The following is a 20153-nucleotide window of genomic DNA, read 5'->3' as shown; positions in this document are numbered from 1 at the left end:
TTTTAAAGGGTGGAATACCACCCTTATTTTCATCATGAAATCATATTCTGTAATAAAAAAATTGACAACTTTGGCCAATTGTTTTGCTCCTTCAGGGCTCATAACTCTCCAACAATGCATAATAAATTTTGATGCTTAACGTAGGTTTGTAGAGCATTGAATTCTCTTAGAAATGATGTATTATTCCACCATGTCAAGTTTTCCTTTCATTGTTATAGCAGCTTCAATGTAGGGGGTGAAATTTTCATTGCTACAACAATTGATCGTTTGACAATGACATTTGAAGGGGGTGTCTGTGACACAATTTTTGACTTTGGTGAACATAGCAAAAGTGCGCATTTTCACCCCCACAGTTGAAGGTGTGGAACCGCTGAGTTGACACTTGTTACAGCAATGAAGATTTCACCCCCCCACATTGAAGCTGCTATTACAATGAAAGGAAAACTAGGTATAGTGAAATAATACATCATTTTAAAAAGAATTCAATGCTCTACCAACCTATGATAAGCATACGTTTTTATGATGCACTGTTGGAGAGTTATAAGCCCTGAAAGAGCAAAACATTGGATGAAAACCTGTTATTTTAACAATTACACACCTTCAAGAGCGAATATCTCGAAAACTAAAGGACATTTCACAAGACTACTGAACAAAACTTGTATAGTGAGGCCCACGTTTTAATGGCAGTGCATAAAGATAGAAGAATAGCGATGCCGATTCTCTGCATTAATTAATTATATTTCTACATTGTCAAAAACATAATTGGTATAGTTGTGGACCTAGAAAAGGATAGTACCACCGGCTTTGTCGAATGATAGACAAGGATAGCAAAATCAAAGTTGATTAAATACTGTCATTATAATGTGGACCTCACTATAGGACATTTGTCTGGATTCATTTTCGATCAGTTAGACATGTCACTGAAATGCATTGTTTCCAAGATACATGCGTGTAAGCCAGAAATGGAAAAACAAAACTTTTAAACCACCCTCATCCTTTAAGCACAAGGGGTAGGGATGTGATATGTTTACCTTCTAACTAGTCCAAACAAAGCAACGAAGTCAAATATTGTGTTCCAATCGTTCCCTCCAAATTTCCCTGTCAATTCATCTATTGTTGTTAAACTGATAATTTTACACTCAATACTATAACGGCTGCAACAATCGTAGGGAGATGCGCAAAATGATAAAATAATACATTAAATTGAAGAGAATAAGATACTCTCCCTACAGCGCCAGGCTGAACACGTGGATGAAGGAGAGGGGAGGAGGTACTCCCTCCGACCACGAGGAGGAGTTTCGAGGCACAGGCAGGAGTCAGTGTAAGATTACCTGCGCTCCAAAGATGTCATTTGAGATAATGATGAAATGTCAGAAAGTAAGTGAAACTGCTTATTGGATGTACCCGGTTGATAATTTACCATATCCATCCATCCGCAAATTTTTAAAAGTTAACATATATGCTTTATATTCAATTCAATTGAACAGTTTGTAGCTATGGTACTATTGCTGTCTGTTGAGACCAGGACTGGAAGCAGCTCCAGCTCTAAGCACCCAAATAAAAGCCAATTCTTTCGTCTTAACATCTATGGAGGGGGCTGTGGGAGGGAGGTTGGCAAGGACTTTGACTTTGAAGCATTGGTCAAAGTTCTTAATAATAATTCATAAGCTAGACCTTTCCTTATTCATAACCCACTCAAATCTTAAATATCCCGTTTGTAACCGCCCCCCAAATACCCCATAATGTCCCCTGAATCTGTACCCTTTTTCTCTCTATCCGTCCACACCACGTAATCTGTGGTCTCTGCTGCTACAATTGACTCTCTGTGCGTACTCTGTGGTCACACGACCATTGGATTTCAAACTGCAGTCTGCTCGGTTGACAGAGGCGAGGCGTCTGGTCATCTTTGGATTCGCCGATGACTGGACAGAAGTTGATGTAATGTGTATATTATTTAATTGAATTGAAATATTTAGAAAAAAATACAAAAATAGGTGAAGAAACCAGAAGCTAATAGTTTTTTAGCGAGCGCGCCAAGTTTGAATAGTAGACTATGCATCATCAGTTCCATCCGTTCAGTGTGATTCTCATAAATATGCGATTCCAGTAATGCTATTGTGCCAAAATTTATTTATTTTTTCGAAATTATAACTTTTCCAAGATAAAATTTTATTAGAGTGCTGGATTAACGTTGTGATTTTCTCACGGTATCGGAGTAATTTCATGATGTCATTCCGCACATTACGTAATTAAATTCTGATATTTCCTCTATTGTTTTCAAACGTTTTCCTAGAGTACTTAGAATTGTTGTAAATGCAAAATCATCATAAAAATCAGTTGAACGTCCATTCTATTGCTGAGTCTTCACTTTGATCGAGGGAATTTTCCTGTATTCTGTCTTTGTTAGTTGTATTCCTTTCTTGTTCTATTGAGGGAAAATATTGTCGTCCCCACCACGTCCTTTGTAATTTGGTAATTTCCTTTTGGATAATATTGCCAGCCCTGATACCTTTTTTTGAGCCTGATTCGGTCGACTTGGAGACCTGAACAGGAGACCGATTTTAGATTCTGTAGAGTACAGACATTATTTTCTGAGCTGATTTAATCATGACATATTCGTCTTGTTTTTCGTTCTCTCCTGGAGACTAAAATTATATTATTGGGAATAATTTATCCCATCAGTTTGAAATCGCTAATCCTTTTATTAAATTATTAATGGCATAGTTAATTTCCATTCAGAGCGGTTGACTGCTGCACTTTATTATTATTGTAGGCTATGGATTAGTGACAGTCGAAAACCCATTTAAGGGTGAGTAATGAATATTTTATAGTATTGTTGTATTGTCTTTGTGTTGATAATTTTGATAGTACAGGTAACAACCCCTGATTTAACAATTCTTCGTTATCAATTATTGTATGATCGAAATTTTACTAAATTTTGCAGTCTTACATCTGAGATGTATGACGATATCCTAATGTACAAGAAAGTTATACTAAATGGAGTATATTTCATTATTTTATTAGTACAGTCATTTATATCTCTGGAATTTTGTAATCGTGAGTAAAGTTTGAAATACTCACTGGTTGAACATCAACTGTAACACTGTAATTGTTTGTTCATCATTCTTTTAACTAGTAATTTCTTTTCATAATCCCATTCATTATAGATTTCAAATTCTACAATTAAAACCTATAATATTCCTCTAATTTTATATTTAATGTAAATTGTATGTATTGTATTCATTAGATGATTTCTTTAGAAATCATTCATTGAATGCAATATTTAGTATGTTATTTATTCTAGCATTACTAAGTAGTTGTGACTTGTGTTGCAGGTTTTTTTTTGTGTGTGTGTGTGTGTGTGTATTCTTGAATACTCATTCGAGGATCGTGCTGTAAATATGCCTTGCTGTCAAACGAGGGCTTACGAATTCGCCGACCGAGATGGCCGGTGATATCGGACATCTGACCTTGCCGTGCGGGGCTGAAAGACTATCTTCGATCTGACGCCTAGCCCGATGCCTGGAGGCCATCACCCTTTGGACACCGGACTCGAGGACGACAGATCTTAGATAAGTACTTGATACCCCCCACTACAATATCAGATGTGCCCCCGTAAATTTGGTCTCTTAAAGACATGAGTATTTGGTCTCTTAAAGACGTATTATATTTGGTCTCTTAAAGACGTATTATATTTGGTCTCTTAAAGACGTATTATACTTGGTCTCTTAAAGACATGTGTATTCGGTCTCTTAAAGACAGATTGATTATTCTATTATCCATGTAAAGATGTATTTTGTAATATTCTCTATATTATTCTCATTATTATAAGAGCAGTCAGTCAACCGCATATCTATGTTTTTAATTCTAAGACCCTCAAACCACTAGAATTAGGATCACATTATTGAACAGATAAAGATCTGCAGATCTCAGGGCCTAGCACAATTTCAACAACTAAGCCTTCTCCGACAAAATCATTTGTCACCAGGAGATCGGTTTCAAATGGTAGCAGAGAACGTGATTCTCGATGAATCTGATGAATATTGTGATCTTATTTCGGTGATGAGGTTGGAATTCAATGATTAATATGTTTAGGGAAAATAAGACACTTAGTTTGAGAGGTATCAGGAAATTAGATTTATTTAAGGCTTTTTGAGTAATTGAGTCATCAGAATATCAAGCTTCCCTGTATTTTATTTTAGATTTCATTATTAGTTTAGATTCCATTTTATTGTAGTGACCATGGCGAAAGTAACTTTAGATTTGTTGCAAGACGAATTTGTAAATAATAGTAAAGTTGATGCATTTCTATCTCATAAGATCAATCCCGATGCATTGACTAAAGTTGAGTTGTTATTTGAACTAGAAATACTGAGTCAGGAAAAATCTGAAATGCTATCCCAAACGGTTGATAATTTGAGATCGCGGTTTAGACAAAAAATCTCTGATCTAGCTGAACGTAGATGTGTGGCATATGAAACGTTGAAATCCCATAACACAATAAAGGAATTGAAGTCCCGCATTGATTATTTACTGGAAGAATGTGAATCGAGTGCAGATTTAGTAAGAAAGGATATTGTAAAAATAGAGTCGAAAATAATGCATTTCATTTCTGTTCTGGAACAATCTCTGAAAGCTTTCCCAGCTATAATGCCTGATAGAAATGTTTAATCCATGAGTATTGTGCACGAAGCCCTAATCAGCTACCCAAGAATTTTAGTGTATGATTAAAGAAGTTATGTAAATCAGCTTATAAGAATCTCTAAACATCGCACAGCTGAGTGAAGGAAAAATAAGACTCGCGCAGAAGTTCTATTCCTCTCAAGATTGGCGTAAGAGTATATCTAATAGCGTATCCTATAAGTAAAGTAAAACATTGATAAGAGTAATGCAACTTGAAAGCAAATTGGATGGACGCATCCTGCTATTTCTCGCCCACTCTTAAGTAACAAGCAGATCGTTTGAATGATAGTAATGTGATAAAAGTCGACTTAAATCAAATGATAAAAATTCCATGGTAGTAGATTAGTTAATTTTGTGGCCACAACTAGTTTATGTTATATTAATGTTATACCACTTATTTTTACTTCATAAGTTAAGATGTAATCCCTATATTCATTTATATACCTTTTCTCATTATTGTATACTAGGTAGGGTTATCAGTTATTTGTACAGCCCTGGTATAAGTATAGTGTTAGGTAGTTAGCTTGCCCTTATGAAATATCATTATTCTGATGACTTAAGCTTGAGTCTGTGTTAAGGTTGTTGGAAACAATGAACTGTGTTGATATCAACCTTGAGTGATCACTTGTAGTGATGCCACTGTTCCCCACTGCATCAAAACCGGTTGCCACTATGAGAGGGAAGAGTGGTGGCTGTCCGCTGGAAACTAGGGACGGGTATCGATACATCGATGTTTAAAAACATCGATTTTCAACATCAAACAAGTTTCAAGTTTCAAGTTTCAAGTTTATTGTTTACATCATCAGCAATACAACAAAATAAAAAACTTCTCATCAGATACCTAAAACTAACAATTTAAAGATACTAAACACTTCTGAAAGGTTAATTTGGCACTATATCATAATGTATCAATAATACAGTAGAAATTAACTTTAAACTTATAAGTACACAACTCATATAAACATTTTTGAATAATGTAACTGATGATGGAAATGAACCTTAACATTTTATGTGAGAACCGATGCAAACAAAAATACTATTCACAAAAGAGCTTCCGCAAAGCCCTTGTCCGTGAATAGGAGTTTGAATAATGGGACATAATATGAAAACGATAAGACACATACACACACGCATTCACACAGTCATCGATATTCGACAATTGACACATCAGAGCATTCCCCTCATTACTTATATCTCATAGTGATATAAACTTCATGTGAACAGTAGGGAGGAAGCCACCACCTATAAATCGACCAATAGGTATTTTAAGGCAGAAAAAAGAATTTAAGACAGAAGAGAGAAGAAGAAGAAAAATGTTTAGGTTTTATGACAATTTATTTACTTAGCTTACCACTCTGAAGAAATTTTCAATTTCCAAAGGTGAATGAAGCCATAGCCAACACTTCGTTTTACGGATGAATTGTTTGCAAATTTTCAGTTTCCTTATTTCCTCAGGAAGGATATTGTGAAATTTTGGTCCCAGAAAAATGAAGCATCTTTGAAAGGTGGTACAGTTGGGTTTGGGAAGTCTCACCAGCATTCGTGTAGTTTGCCGTGTAACCAAACTGTCTTGTCCAATATTTTCCATCAAATATCTATCCCCACTCATTTTATAAAACAGGGATAGAACTTTCAACACATACATATATCTAAAAGGGAGGATCCCCAATGATTTAAACATAGGGAAAGTATGAGCCCGTCTACTAGCACCATAAATGACCCTAATGACAGATTTTTGTAGAACTATGAGATTTTTAAAATGTGACATGAATGTGGAAGCATAGCAAGAAATGCCATACTCCAACCTACAATTGAAAAAAGCAAAATACATCATACGAAGAATAGATACAGGGAAGAACACTCTTAATCGATAAAATGTCTTTACTAAATATAGAAGGTATCTTTTTATTTTTCTTACGTGACAGTTCCAAGTTAAACTCTGGTCCAAAATCAATCCTAAATATTTGACGGATTCTGATTGTTTTATAACTTCACAGTCACAACCCACCGAATCACATCCAAATTGATGGTATTTAATAGGATCTGGGAAATAGAAAGTTGCTGACAAAGAGAAGTTTATGTAGGAGGTTTTAGCTGCATTAATTGCTAATTTGTTGCAATCAAACCAACATCGCAGATCAAATAGATCATGCTGAATCATTCTATGCAATTCTCTTTCGTCATTGGCTGAGTATGCTAGGGCTGTGTCATCAGCAAAGGATAGATAGATAGATAGATAGATAGATATTCAATCCATTCAACACAGTGTACTCATTATTACAAAAGCAAACAGTTGAACGTCGTCAAATTATTACAAATATAAATATAGTCTACTAATTAAAATAGTAGCGATTCCTTCAATGATCCTCCAAATACTCCTGCACCGTGTAGTAGGCTTTGTCTATAAAATATTTTTGAAGGTCGGTTTAAATCTATTAAGAGGAATGCTGGTGGATGCACGTTTGAATGTATAGGAAGCTTATTATAAAATTTGCAGCCTGAGTAACTAGGCTTACCCTCAAAAGCTTCCTCCTATGCGGCTGAATCGCAAAGTTGTCTCTGCCTCTAGTGTTGTAGGAGTGCGTATCGGAGATAAGTGTCAGGTCCATTCTATTTTTTACAGTATGCATGATCATTCTAAACATGTAAATCGAAGGCACCGTCAGCAGCGACAATGATCTGAACGCATCTCTACAGGGGTGATTAAATCCAAGGCCCGCTATATACCGTATTGCCCTCTTTTGTAGTACAAAGACCCTCTGCATATTTTCCTTTGTGGTACAACCCCAAAGCTCTATACCATATGTGAGGTAACAATAAAAAGTAGCGAAGTATGCAACTTTAACGGTGTTTTGTGGGACATACTTCGCAAGATTTCTTAAGAGGAAGAGACTTTTACTTATTTTCTTCACAATATTATCAACATGCATTGTCCATGTCAACCTGTCATCAAAGTACACCCCCAACATATTAACTGTATCCGTGCCCTCAATTTCATCTTCTCCAATACATAATTGAGGAAGAGTACCGGCAGATTTGAAGTGGATAGTTTGACTTTTTGTAGAATTAATTGATAAGCGTATTATCATAAGAGTATTATCCGCCTCTAGAACTTCAATTGTGGTGATCATTTCGGTATTTCTCGATCTAAGATATTCATTCTCCTGCTCCAAGCATGCTTTATTTCGAAGGGCTAATTCGATCTCAATTTTTTTCTCCTGGAGCGACTGTAATAAGAAATCCTTCTCCTTCCTGCAAGACCCTAACTCTATCTGAAGACTCATAGAATGTGCAATCATATCATCTCTTTGCTGCTGAAGCTCAACTTCTCTAAGAGATTCATCCAAGGGTAGCATACGAGGTGATGAAGAATTTCCTCTATATGAAGGTGTATTCACGGCAGCATTTTTTGTGGCTATCTTAATAAATTCTCCACCTCTTACAGGTGAGTAAGGACTATTCGAGTCACACATATTTTGCTTATCAATATTCTTATCAATATTATCAATATTCTTACCTTCTCCACATTGATTAGTGATTTCAGCATGCTGATATTAGCTTCGGAAGATTTTGTAGGCGAATGGCCATGGACACCCTCAGCTTTCAAGACTTCCGATTCGCTCAAGTTAGTTCTCACAGTAGCTGAGCAAGACCGTTGCAAGCAACGCCATACCACACTGTCATCAGCTCGACGAGTATCTCGTCTATATCTATAGCCTTTAAAAATTAGCCCTGGCTTTCTTTGCTGAGTCAAAAATTTTTCAATTTTTTCCATGCCAAGTGTCTAAATTTATTATTATGATCTTATTTATAATTCAAGACAGCCTATCTACCCCTGACTTCCACTTCCTTCGTAGAAACACCCTAAAAGCTCTATACTGAAAAAACAGATTTAAATAATTTGAGATAAATTCCTATAGAGAAAAAAAAAATATATTATTTCAGCTCTCAATTTTGTATTAGTGTTAATAGTTATCCCTCAAAATAAACCTTGCCTTATTTTGTATTAGTGTTTAGTATTTTGTTCAATTTGGAAGTATTATTCTATAATCGTTAAGGAAAAAGGTGGTTATTCCAAATACTAAAGTTTTAGTCAGTATTTTTTGTAAGATTTACGGATTGAAGATATAGTGACAATGTTCTATTACACGTGAAAATGAGTAATTAAATTAACTGTAAACGACTAAATTAAGAAATCTAAATTTTACTAAGAATTTTTATGCTACTTTTTGAGAAAAAATAAGCTGTTTGAAAGAGAGAAAATCGACAACCGTATAGTTGTTAGCGTTGTTTGAATGGCAATATTTAGGTGAATTGATAATATAACGATATTATATTAAAGTCTATTATTTGAAGATAAGTCAGAGATGATTTGGTAAGGAAAAGGAAATCTGGTGAGAGCTATACTGAATAAATAGAGAAACAGTTAAATATATCAGCAGAAATACAAAGAAGAGTCAAAAAAGAAGGAATCAGCTCTAGTGAATTTTCAACAGAAAACAAGTCTTTAACTTTCAGTAAGCACAGGTGAAAATTCTATGAAACAGTCTGTCCTCAAATCGCTCGTACCCCGTCTGGATCCGGGCTAAGAGCGACTATAACAGGATGCAATGTTCACAAATCTTACAGAGCAGCCCGCCGATTCTGCAGATCCATTTCAACCCGTGTGTCAATAATTATGATTATCTATGATACAGAATAAGCTCTCCTCTAGGAAATCAAGAAGTAAAAAGGAATGTAAAAAATGGATTTCTTATGAAACAGAAAAAAGGATAGGTTTAAGAAACTAGAGAATTTATAAAGTTATCGGTTTACTAATACAATTTTCAGTTTTATTTATGGTAGGACTAAGGTTTAGAAAAACATTTACTACGGAGAAAATATTGTGATACGTTTAAGTGATAAGATTATCTGGGTTTAAGAATTGTAAATTGATCAATTTGTTCTAGGAATAGTTATTTGAAAAGTTCAGTGTTAAAAAGGTAATTGATGAGTTTAAGCTACTTATGTAACGGATAACGTGAAAGTTGAAACTAATGATATGTTAAGAAATTAAAAATATATATTAGAGTTGAATTAATTTATTACATTTGACATTTATAGATTATTGGAATATTGTTAATAATTTTAAACAAATACTTTCTAGGTTAGGAAATGCTACGAAAAACAATGAAAAACATTAATCTCTACAAGCAGAATCAGAAACAGTCAGGCCTATCTTATCTGAACAGAGCAGCCACGAAAACACTCCTTCTATCACCACGGCCCGAGCCGAACTGTAATGGATGTAATGGATCCATTAAAAGTATGAAAAAATAAATCATTAATGTACACTAAAAATAGTATCGGACCCAAAACTGATCCTTGTGGGACACCATATTTAACCATTGCCAAATCACTATCACTGTTAGAAATTGAAACATATTGCTTGCGATGTTTACTGTTCGATGTTTTTCACTTATCGATGGTTTTACCTAGAAATCGGTCATCCGATGTTTTTCCCAACTAAAAAGTAAAAACAATTCTAATTTTTTAATTTGATACAAGTATTTTTCTATTTTTTTGTTTGAAGAGGATTATCTTGAGAGCAATAAACAATAGTAACAGAATTACAATCATTATCTCTATCATATTTAGTGTAGTTTTCTGTTTAGTGTTTTTTGTGAATATAGATCACTCTTGTGAAAGATCTCGCATAAGTTTTGATTTCCTGCAGATTGCTATTTTTATTTTTCAATCAGTCTCTCTGTATTTTTATGTGAGACTGTTGGATACTCTTGAAGATTTACATTACTTCTGTGGCATTACAATTCTCAGACATTCTATCACCAGAAACAAAAATGGTTGTCTGGAACACTCAGTATATAGAAAACCAACCCATACAAATAGATACCTGATCTCATCAACACCCTACACCTTCCTTTTCTTTAGTCAACAGTCTAATATTTTGATCTCTTCATCTCACCGATGGAAAAAGCAAAGAAGAGGAGATCAAGAAAATCAAAACCATACTAAAGTGCAATGGTTACAATAATGAAATAATTGAAAAATCTTTGATAAAACAATTCACTCCTCCAAAACCTGAAGAAAAACTCAAAGATGAGAAAGCATTTGAAAAGACCGTTCTCCTTCCATACATTAGGTATACCATCGATTGAATTGGAAGAATACTAAGAAACATCAAATCAAACCAGTTCACAAACATTCCCAAACTATTTCGAAATTTCTAAAGAAACCCTTCCAGAGATTAGAACTAGAAAATCAAGGTGTTTACAGCATTCCCTGCCTGAATTGTGACAAGATGTATGTAGGTCGAACAGAATATCTATCATCCAGGATAGAGGAACATAAATTGAGCATAAAAAACAGACAATTCACCTCAGCACTTTACAACGGGAATCTGCAACTTGCGCCCAGGGTCAGAATGTGTTTGGGCACTCACAGATTGAACGTAACAAAGTGAACGTCCGTGACGTCATCACGAGTGATGTCATTTCGCTCTCACTAGCAGCCGACATTACGTCAGCCCCGACTGAAGGAGCAATATTCAAATTCACTACAGTATCCTAAGAATGCTTCAAAATCAAAAGAATGCTTCTTAATCATGGTGTTTTATCACTCTATTTTATATTCTTTCTATAAAAAAAAGGAAATCACGCAACCGAATGCTGCACAATTCAAATCAACCGCTGATTCAATCAAGCTTTAAGATATCCAATGAAAAATGCAGGCGAGCGAAGCAAGCCTGCTGGTCTTATTTCTTGATAATTTAGCAGGAGGTCCAGGTTGAACGGATAAGGCGGATAGGGAGGAATGTTGGTTATACAGCAGATGGTTATCGAAAAGCATATATACTGTTATCTTTTCGACAGAGAGAAAAGGAGAGAGAGTGAGAGCGGGACAAATAATGGGACTGGCAGTGATGACGTCACTACGTGAACAGTGTACTTGTGTGAGGGAGCCACGTACCACTCCCATTTGACCGCTGGGCGCAACTTGTGTATGTCCTTTACAACCACGATAAGAACACAGGTCAACAATAAACTTTAAAAATTCAAAACAAATAGCCAACATTTTCGGGTTGGCATTGTACTAGAGGCCCTGGAAATAGAGAAACAAGAGAGCGTTAACAAAAGGGATGACAGTACAGATTATCTTATTATCTTTTATCTTTGGAGAATCAAAGGGAATTCTCCGGGAATTCCATCCACCCAGCAGCGCCAGGCCGAGCACTTGATGAAGAAGAGGGAGGAGGGACTCCCTTCGACCACGAGGAAGAACTTCCAAAAATATTTAAAGGTTTATACCTATTCAAATCCACTGTGCTTTGGTGCTTTAACTTCAAAGATTGATCTATAAAGTAATCAATAATTCATGAACCAACAAAACAGGCATGATTCCTTGACCAATCTATTTTCAATCTAGGAAATAATTATTAATAATACATTATTTGCCTTTCAATTTTCTTCATCCCAGACTTGAATAGGTACTCTCCAGTATAATCATTCAATAGATCGTTTGATTGAGCCTACATCTCATACTTGGAGAAATATGATTATTCTTGAAATACAATGCTACTATTCACATCTGATAACAACATAGAAGTTAAACTCTAGAACCAAATTTGAGTCCCTGATTTAGTCTTCAATTGTTTATCAAACAATAAATCATAGTATCAAGCTTAACAATACCAAATTATCAGTTACTGTATCGGAATTATATTGAAACAATAAGCAATATTATCTTACTTCTGTTGACTCAGCTATCAAGGTTGATCCACATCTACCGTAACAATTTCTATGACTCAAAACTACTCCTGAACTGAAGAAAATCAATAAATAATTCATTATAAAGTACGATAGTATATGAGAGGTGGGCCTATCATTTTGCAATTACTAGAACGCTCATCAGGTTTATTTTCGTAATACTTGGTCGAGCAGCCATACTTTTCCTACAATCATTTTATTATTCTTATTCAATATCATTTCACAGTACTCCATTGGTTCTAAGAGGAAGAATCACAAACTCAAAAAAATTGACCCTTCCAGTAGAAGGTCATAGCTTCTAGCATCGTGTTCATTTTCTACTAGTTCATTTTTTAACTGTAGGAACCGAGAGAATGAGGAAACTTATAAGAAAATTATCAGCTTTTCTGGGAGAAGAGTATTCTAATGAATCATCCTCTTTCATCTACAAAATAAGCGGAATTGCAAGTGCTTTGGAATACAAGACCAAGGGTTTCAGTCTATGGATGATAGTGATTGCATATTCCTACTTCACTTTCATAACATACCTTCTATCGGCGTTTTATACAATTTTTTCAGGAGAATTCAATCTGACAATGTTTGAGGTGATTGATGTGCTAACTGGAGTTGTACCAGCACTTACTGGTATCTTGATGATGAACTGCATTTGTTTTCGTTTGTATGGCATTCGATATCTGAATCTACTATTTGACACTAGATTACTGAGTTTCGGTACAACTGATGACAGGGAGATCGTACGCAAAAACATAAAGAAATCCAATATGTGAGTATAAGTCCACAATATTATCAAGATTCCATTCACAATTGAGAAAAATACCATTATACTCGTATTTTTATTCTTTCACTAAAAGTCGGATGAAAAAGTAGTCTAGACAGGGGACCCGGAGGTTGTATATTAGCCAATGTTATCAAAGGAACATTCTCTCAGTGAAAAATTATCCAATCGTCACCAAATTTTTTCTACATCTTTATTGACTCTACTTACAACTTTTGACCCGGTGAATTCGGAAAATATTGTTTTTGAGAAAAAAATTTTACATATTACGTTTCGCGGTTGAAAAATTATGCTCATTCATGGCTGTAACTTTTGTTCAACTCATTTCCCCTGAAACCCCCAGGTCAAAATGTGTGCATTAATGATATGAGTAGCCTGTGAAAAATTCAGAGTCATTATGTTGAGTGGCTTCTGAGAAAATGTTCCTTAATCACTCAAAAACCTAATTCACGGGAAACAACGAAAAATAATAAAAGTGAACTTACTAACATTTAAACATTCCACATTCATAGTCTGCCTGTCCATCCTCCTGGTCTTCCTGTAGCTTTTCAATTTTTCTTTTCTTCCTCCTAGTCTCTCTTCCAAAATCACTTTTTTTCCTTTCACTGTCCCGAATTCTTACCAAATCAAGCTCGCATACATTTCACCGTAAAGAATCCTGGATTCAGTCCCAACTTTTCCAAGAGTCTACTCTTCACTATATTGCCATCATTGAAGACCCCCACTGCATCAAAAACACCCAGACTCAGAGTATGCAATTTGACAAAGACATTTTTGGGAATTCTTGTCCAAATGACATTATTGAATAATTCATTGGTGTTCTGTTTTTTACCATTGAGGCATTTCTTTAGAAGGCTGGGCTGTGATAAGTCTTTGAATATGGGTTTGATTGCAATCATCACAACTTCTAGCAGAAAATTCTTGTGCTTATACTCTTTTATGATACCCGGTTCCAACCACATACATATTTCTCAGTTCAGCGTATATCAGTTGTTATGAAGTTTTTGAAATGCTGAAATTTTGCAGTTGAATTTATGTGGTACTGAAAATTTCAATTTTTTCAAAAAAATATTAAAAATGTTTACAACATTTGGAATACTATGTGTATAGCATCACTGTGAAGAGGAAATCCTGGAGAATATTATCCATCGAAGAAACGAAAATTAAAAAAACAAAATTTTCAACAACCTCTTGGTCCCCTTCATTTAGTTTAACGCATTTGGCTTTACATTACTTAATACCTGTACTGTGTAGACTACAGATAATACGGTACTTACCTTCAATACCTTGTAAATAATTGTACCCTATTAATGGGCCTACTATTTTGTGAATATTATATATCATTATCATTTTTATGAATATTGTTATACAAAAAATCTGGTGTGGCGCACTCACACAACTTTCCTTGCCATTATGAAAATTTCCATTATAATATTTTCAAATCAACCAGCTATCCCTTCCAGTGAATGGTTTAATGGGATCAACCAAGGTATCTAGAATACATTTCAGCTACATTGAAACAACAGTTGCCTCTCTCATTAAGTTTGCATTTGAATAATAACATTTTCTCGAATTTCGAGCTTATTTTCAATATTAAGTGGAAATGTTACAATACATTAATTGTAGAGATTTCTATGCTCAATCTTTCCCATTTGAAATTTTTCGTTAAAATTGTATCTGAAGGCTGATAATTGGAAGTCTAAAATCAAACTTTGCATAGATCGGGTGGAGCTCCCGGAATTTTTACAGATATGGGACTTGTGGCAGTTGATAGAACCATTCAATGACTGCTTAAGGTATGAATTTGATTGAAATCGTTGGAGCCGTTTTTGAGAGAATCGTGAAAAACCCTGTTTTTGACATCATTTTTGCCATTTTAGTCGCCATCTTGAATTGCATTTTATAGAAATTGTTCGTGTAGGATCCTTATAGCGTAAAGACCTTAAGTTCCAAATTTCAAGTCATCCCTTCAATTGCAGATGAGATATCGTGTACACACACACACACACACACACACACACACACACACACACACACACCTGAAATTTTCACAGATATGAGACTTGTGGCAGTTGATAGAGCTTGTCAATGACTTTTTTAGGTATGAATTTGATCAAAATCGTTGGAGCCGTTTTCGAGAAAATTGCGAAAAACCCTGTTTTTGACAACATTTTTGCCATTTTAGCCGCCATCTTGAATTGCATTTTATAGAAATTGTTCGTGTAGGATCCTTATAGCGTAAAGACCTTAAGTTCCAAATTTCAAGTCATTCCGTTGAATGGGAGATGAGATATCGTGTACACACACACACACACACACACACACACACACACACACACCAATACCAGAAAACCACTTTTTGGACTCAGGGGGCCTTGAAACGTATATAAATTTTGAAATTTGGGCAACTTTATTTTTTTCGGAAAGCAATACTTTCCTTACCTATGGTAATAGGGCAAGGAAGGTAAAAATCATTCAGATTTTTTTCATCCATCATAAATCGACTAGGCTTATCTTATTTCAAGTTTAAGCAGAACTAATCAACTAGGCTTATGTAACAATAAATATGATTTTGTATTTTAATTCACCAAGATTTCTTGGCAACACCTTGAACTGCGTGCAGATAATTGACATAATCTTCATAGGATTCCATCAAACATCAAACTCCTTTATCCTGAATTATTACGAGTATATGTTTTTTTTTTTTTTTGAGGCATTATTGACATATTCAATCATTGTAGTATAAATGAATGAATCTATTTATCATGAATTTATAATTTTTGATAGAAGTTTCGTCATGTGTTCCAGGAAAAGAGTTTGTACATTCATCTAACCTAGTAATTTATAGTAATTTACAGTGTCTTTTCCAGGTTCATATTCATTTACATGGGTCCCGTGTATTCGAATCTTGTTTTCTGGTTGATCCGTCCTCTCTTGAGCAATGACAAGAGCATTTTCAACACCATTAAAAATGGAACTGAAATAATATACAAAATAGTTGATTGTCGTTATCCATTTGATAACACAGTTTCACCAACTTATTATTACATCTCTTTCTACGAAATCTTCGGTGTGTATCAAATCATTACTCTGATGCTTGTCACTGACATCATGTTTGGATCAATGATCTTAGTTTTCTGTGGTCATCTGGAAGTTCTCAAGTTCAATATTGACAAGCTCAAGATGGATAAAGTACAAATAAATCATGATGGCCATGGAAATTCCAAGTTAGAGATGGAAAGAAACTTGAAATCTGTTATCAAGAATCATCAGAAATTGATAAGGTAAGATCTAGTTTCAAGCGTCAAGATTCAATTCAAGAAATCAAGACCCAATCGAAAAATATATGTTCCTAGAAAATGGTCGAACTGTTCCATGTTAATCCTCCAAACAGATAGGAAAAGGCTTATAAAAGGGGAATTCTTATACTATAAATCTAACAGCAAATTGAATCTGTTCTTATTGATAAGTTTTGAAGCTTCTGTCACAGGGATGTATGCTGCGTGAACTATGAGTTATACAGAGGTTAGGCGTTCTCATACCATTATATATTGGTCCAATTTTGAAGAAAAATATTTTTTCTATTATCCGCCATTTAATCAATGCAATCCTTTGTATTTCACAATCCAATGTAAATAAGAATTATATAAGAAAAACATATAATTTGGGTCATATTTCTTCTACACCATTCTAGTCCTATAAGATCATGTTCATTGACAATAATAATGCTATTCCTATTATTGTGTGTTTCGTATTTAAAAATATTATTCTTGTAGCTTAAGAGAAGCTAATTTAGATAGATAGATAGATAGATAGATAGATAGATAGATAGATAGATTAAATAGCATCCACTGCCCACCTAAACATGGGCGGGATCAGGAACTTGTCAGAAAATGTGAATGGTCGAGCAAAAAAGACACATCCCACAGTAACAAATACAAGACACAGGAAAAGAAAGCATTTTACAATTCATGTGGAGTGATGTTGAATGTACTCTTCCTTTGAGTAGAAAACACTCTTGGAGTAATCTATCTTTAATTAAGATCTAAAGTCACGTTCATTCTCTTCATGAATTCAGGCAAAAATTATATAATTGATGCCAGAGCTCCTGATCGACGCCTTTCTTATAGAAAGTGGAGCAATGCATCTCATCTCTCAACAAGTTTTATTCCTAGTATTATGAAAATTGATAACATCACCACGAGTAAAATAAAATTGATTTCTCTTAACTAAACAAAGGGCCTCCAGAAGGTAGACACTAGGTAAAGGGAGAATTTTTAAACTTCTGAAATGGGGTCTACAGCTATTCCTTCGTGACTCCCCAACCATTACCCTAATAGCCCATTTTTGAATCCTGAAAACCTCAATAGAGTCACATGAACCTACCCAATAAACTATTCCGTACGACAGTAATGAGTGAAAAAAACCAAAATAGATCTCTCCAGTGGATTACAAACTGAGAAATTGTTTCAATGACCTTAATGCAAAGATGACTGAACTCAACCTTATTTCAAATGCTGAAGATGAGGATTCCAGGAAAGTTTCTTGTCAATATTTATACCAAGAACTTTTATTCCACTTATAGTGTGATCCTGCAATTCAACATTGAAGCTGTTTGTAGATCTGAAAAGGAGATTTTTCGTCTTATCTATATTAGGAATGAACATGTTTGCTGCAAGCCACTTTTCAAGTTTCTTCACTGATGCAATATGCATTTCAGCTCTAGAGAAGATTGTGAATAGCTTTTTAATAGAAGACTCACATCACAACATACATGAATATATAACACTATGAGTAGGATTTAGATAAGAAGGAAGGTCATTTATATAAGAGATGAATCCCAGGACAGAGCCCTGAGGAACAACAAACCTAACCTTCAACCATCCTGAGCTGAAAAAGTGCTGTTCAGAGTTAATCTCAACTTGCAGGAAACCTGTCTTAAAAATACGATTTGAACCAGTTGAGTACAGTTCCCTCTATACAATAGAATTTCAATTTGGATATTAATATATCAATATTAACTGAATCAAATGCTTTAGACAAGTCAGCAAAGATCCCACACACCCTTCACCTTTATCCAGACTGAATAGATCTTCATCAATAAAGTACCGGTGAGCATGGATTTATTGAAGACAAATGCTAAAGGTTCAAGGATATACAATTATACAATGCTGTCTTTTCAACAAGGAAATTTTAGACATTAAGAGGGTCATAGGATTTCTTATTTTTCATCCGCTTGATAATTGAAATGAGCTCATGGCAGTTTAAAGGATTAAACGTTTGCATTTTTCTATTGTGCAGGTCATAATTAACCATTTCCAAATGATTCATCAACTCAATATATGAATTTGGTATTGAAGAACATCCCCGAACTCTACGTTTTAGAATATTAGCTGGCATATTAACAATATTAACAATATTAACATAATAATTATTAAGTGTATTGGCAGCCTCCTTACCTTCTGTGACACGACCAGATTCATCTAAGAGGCTGAATCTGGAATGATTGAAGCTAGATTTATCAGTCTCCATACTAATTTCCAAATATCCTTTGTCTGATTTGCTGCTTTTTTGATAATTTTTCTTATTGCCAGTCTTTTTGCATTCACTAACAGGTTCTTAAAAATACTTCTATAAATCTAAAGTGAAACAATGTAGACCTCTAATTGTAAAATATATATAATGTAGTCTCTCTGAGTGCAGGATTCTTTCTTGATGAATTTAGGGTTTTCAATCAGCCATTGGATACTTTTAATCCAGGCTATCCAGGATAGTTGAAAATTTCTAGCTGGTATGCATTTCTGGGGCAGAGAAGAATCAAAGTGATTCACGTAGATTGTAAGGAAGCTCTTGACAGTCGGATCCAAACTTTCTGCTGAATGAACCCGGTTCCAATTTTCATAGGCGAGTTTCTGGTTTAGATCTTTCAAACAAAAGCATAGTCAGTGACCCGACAAGTTCTTTTGATACCATTCATTGACTTAGGTTTGAAATCTTTATAACTAGGGATTGGATTTTTCGTTTCTCTGATGATAGCCAGACTACCATTGTGGTCAGAGAAAGAGCACGAAATATTATCTGCCTTGCATAGTTCTTTAGGGTAAACTACTATTGATTATACAGTCAATTTCTGTACCGGAATTTTGTGTGATCCTGGTAGGTCCTGTTGTAATTTTCACTATATTGAACGGAAATAATAGGTTTTCAATAATTTTCTTATCATTACTATCGGATAGGTAACTAACATTTTAGTCGCCACACAAACGAAGAATCCTTCCCCTATCACACAAAGCCTTAGCGATAGATTTCCTTAGAGACTATAAAATATTTGAAGTCAGAGTTTGAAGTTCGATAGATGCATGAAACTATTACTTTTCTAGTCAAATTAGCTAGCTTTAATTTAACAGCAGAAATCTCAAAGTCACTGTCAACTGCGTCAGCTAACGCGTCTTCCCTCTCACGGAAACTGGTCATAGAGTTAGTTCTAGCAAATACACATGATCCTCCACGAGCGGAATGAGACCTATTATAGTTTGCAATCAATGTATAATTAGATAGAGAGAACACGTCGAGCTCATTTTCATTCATCCAATGTTCTGTAAATCATAAAATATCTATACCATAGCCTCCATCTGACAAGAAAGTTCCTGTTTGTGTCATTGAGTAGTTCGGCTGATTTTTGAGTGGAAGCGTCATTGACTTTACGTTCATAAAATGTAATTTTGCCGCCAGCCCTCAACTGGTTTGATTGGATATTGTTGGGTGCGCAGAAACCCTTTATTTCCTAATGTAGCGTATGCTCGTGAGACGCCACCCCGACCTCTTTTTCATTCGTACTAGTCACCGCAATAGAAGCATCTAATTGAACTTTTAATTGACCTCTGTCGTATATACCGCTCTTGTTATTATATATATTTATATATATATAT

The 20153-nt window shown here is 34.8% G+C and overlaps 1 protein-coding gene across 1 annotated transcript; it reads left to right on the top strand.

The window, feature by feature from the left end:
* Positions 1-1304: 1304 nt before the first annotated feature.
* LOC120350676 lies at positions 1305-16512 on the top strand. Its single transcript, XM_039425274.1, has 3 exons — positions 1305-1377; positions 13008-13212; positions 16095-16512. The coding sequence occupies exons 1-3, from the start codon at positions 1368-1370 to the stop codon at positions 16510-16512; spliced, it is 633 nt and encodes a 210-aa protein (XP_039281208.1). The 5' UTR covers positions 1305-1367.
* Positions 16513-20153: the final 3641 nt, after the last annotated feature.

The sequence above is a fragment of the Nilaparvata lugens genome, chromosome 1 (genome assembly GCF_014356525.2).
Source record: "Nilaparvata lugens isolate BPH chromosome 1, ASM1435652v1, whole genome shotgun sequence".
Lineage (NCBI taxonomy): Eukaryota > Metazoa > Arthropoda > Insecta > Hemiptera > Delphacidae > Nilaparvata > Nilaparvata lugens.
This window is presented reverse-complemented; position numbering and strand designations above follow the sequence as displayed.

Bases quoted from the DNA above. Each gene is read 5' to 3' on its own strand.
- LOC120350676 (XM_039425274.1), top strand. The intron at 13,213-16,094 runs GTGAGTATAAGT...TGTCTTTTCCAG, and splicing joins AACATAAAGAAATCCAATAT to GTTCATATTCATTTACATGG.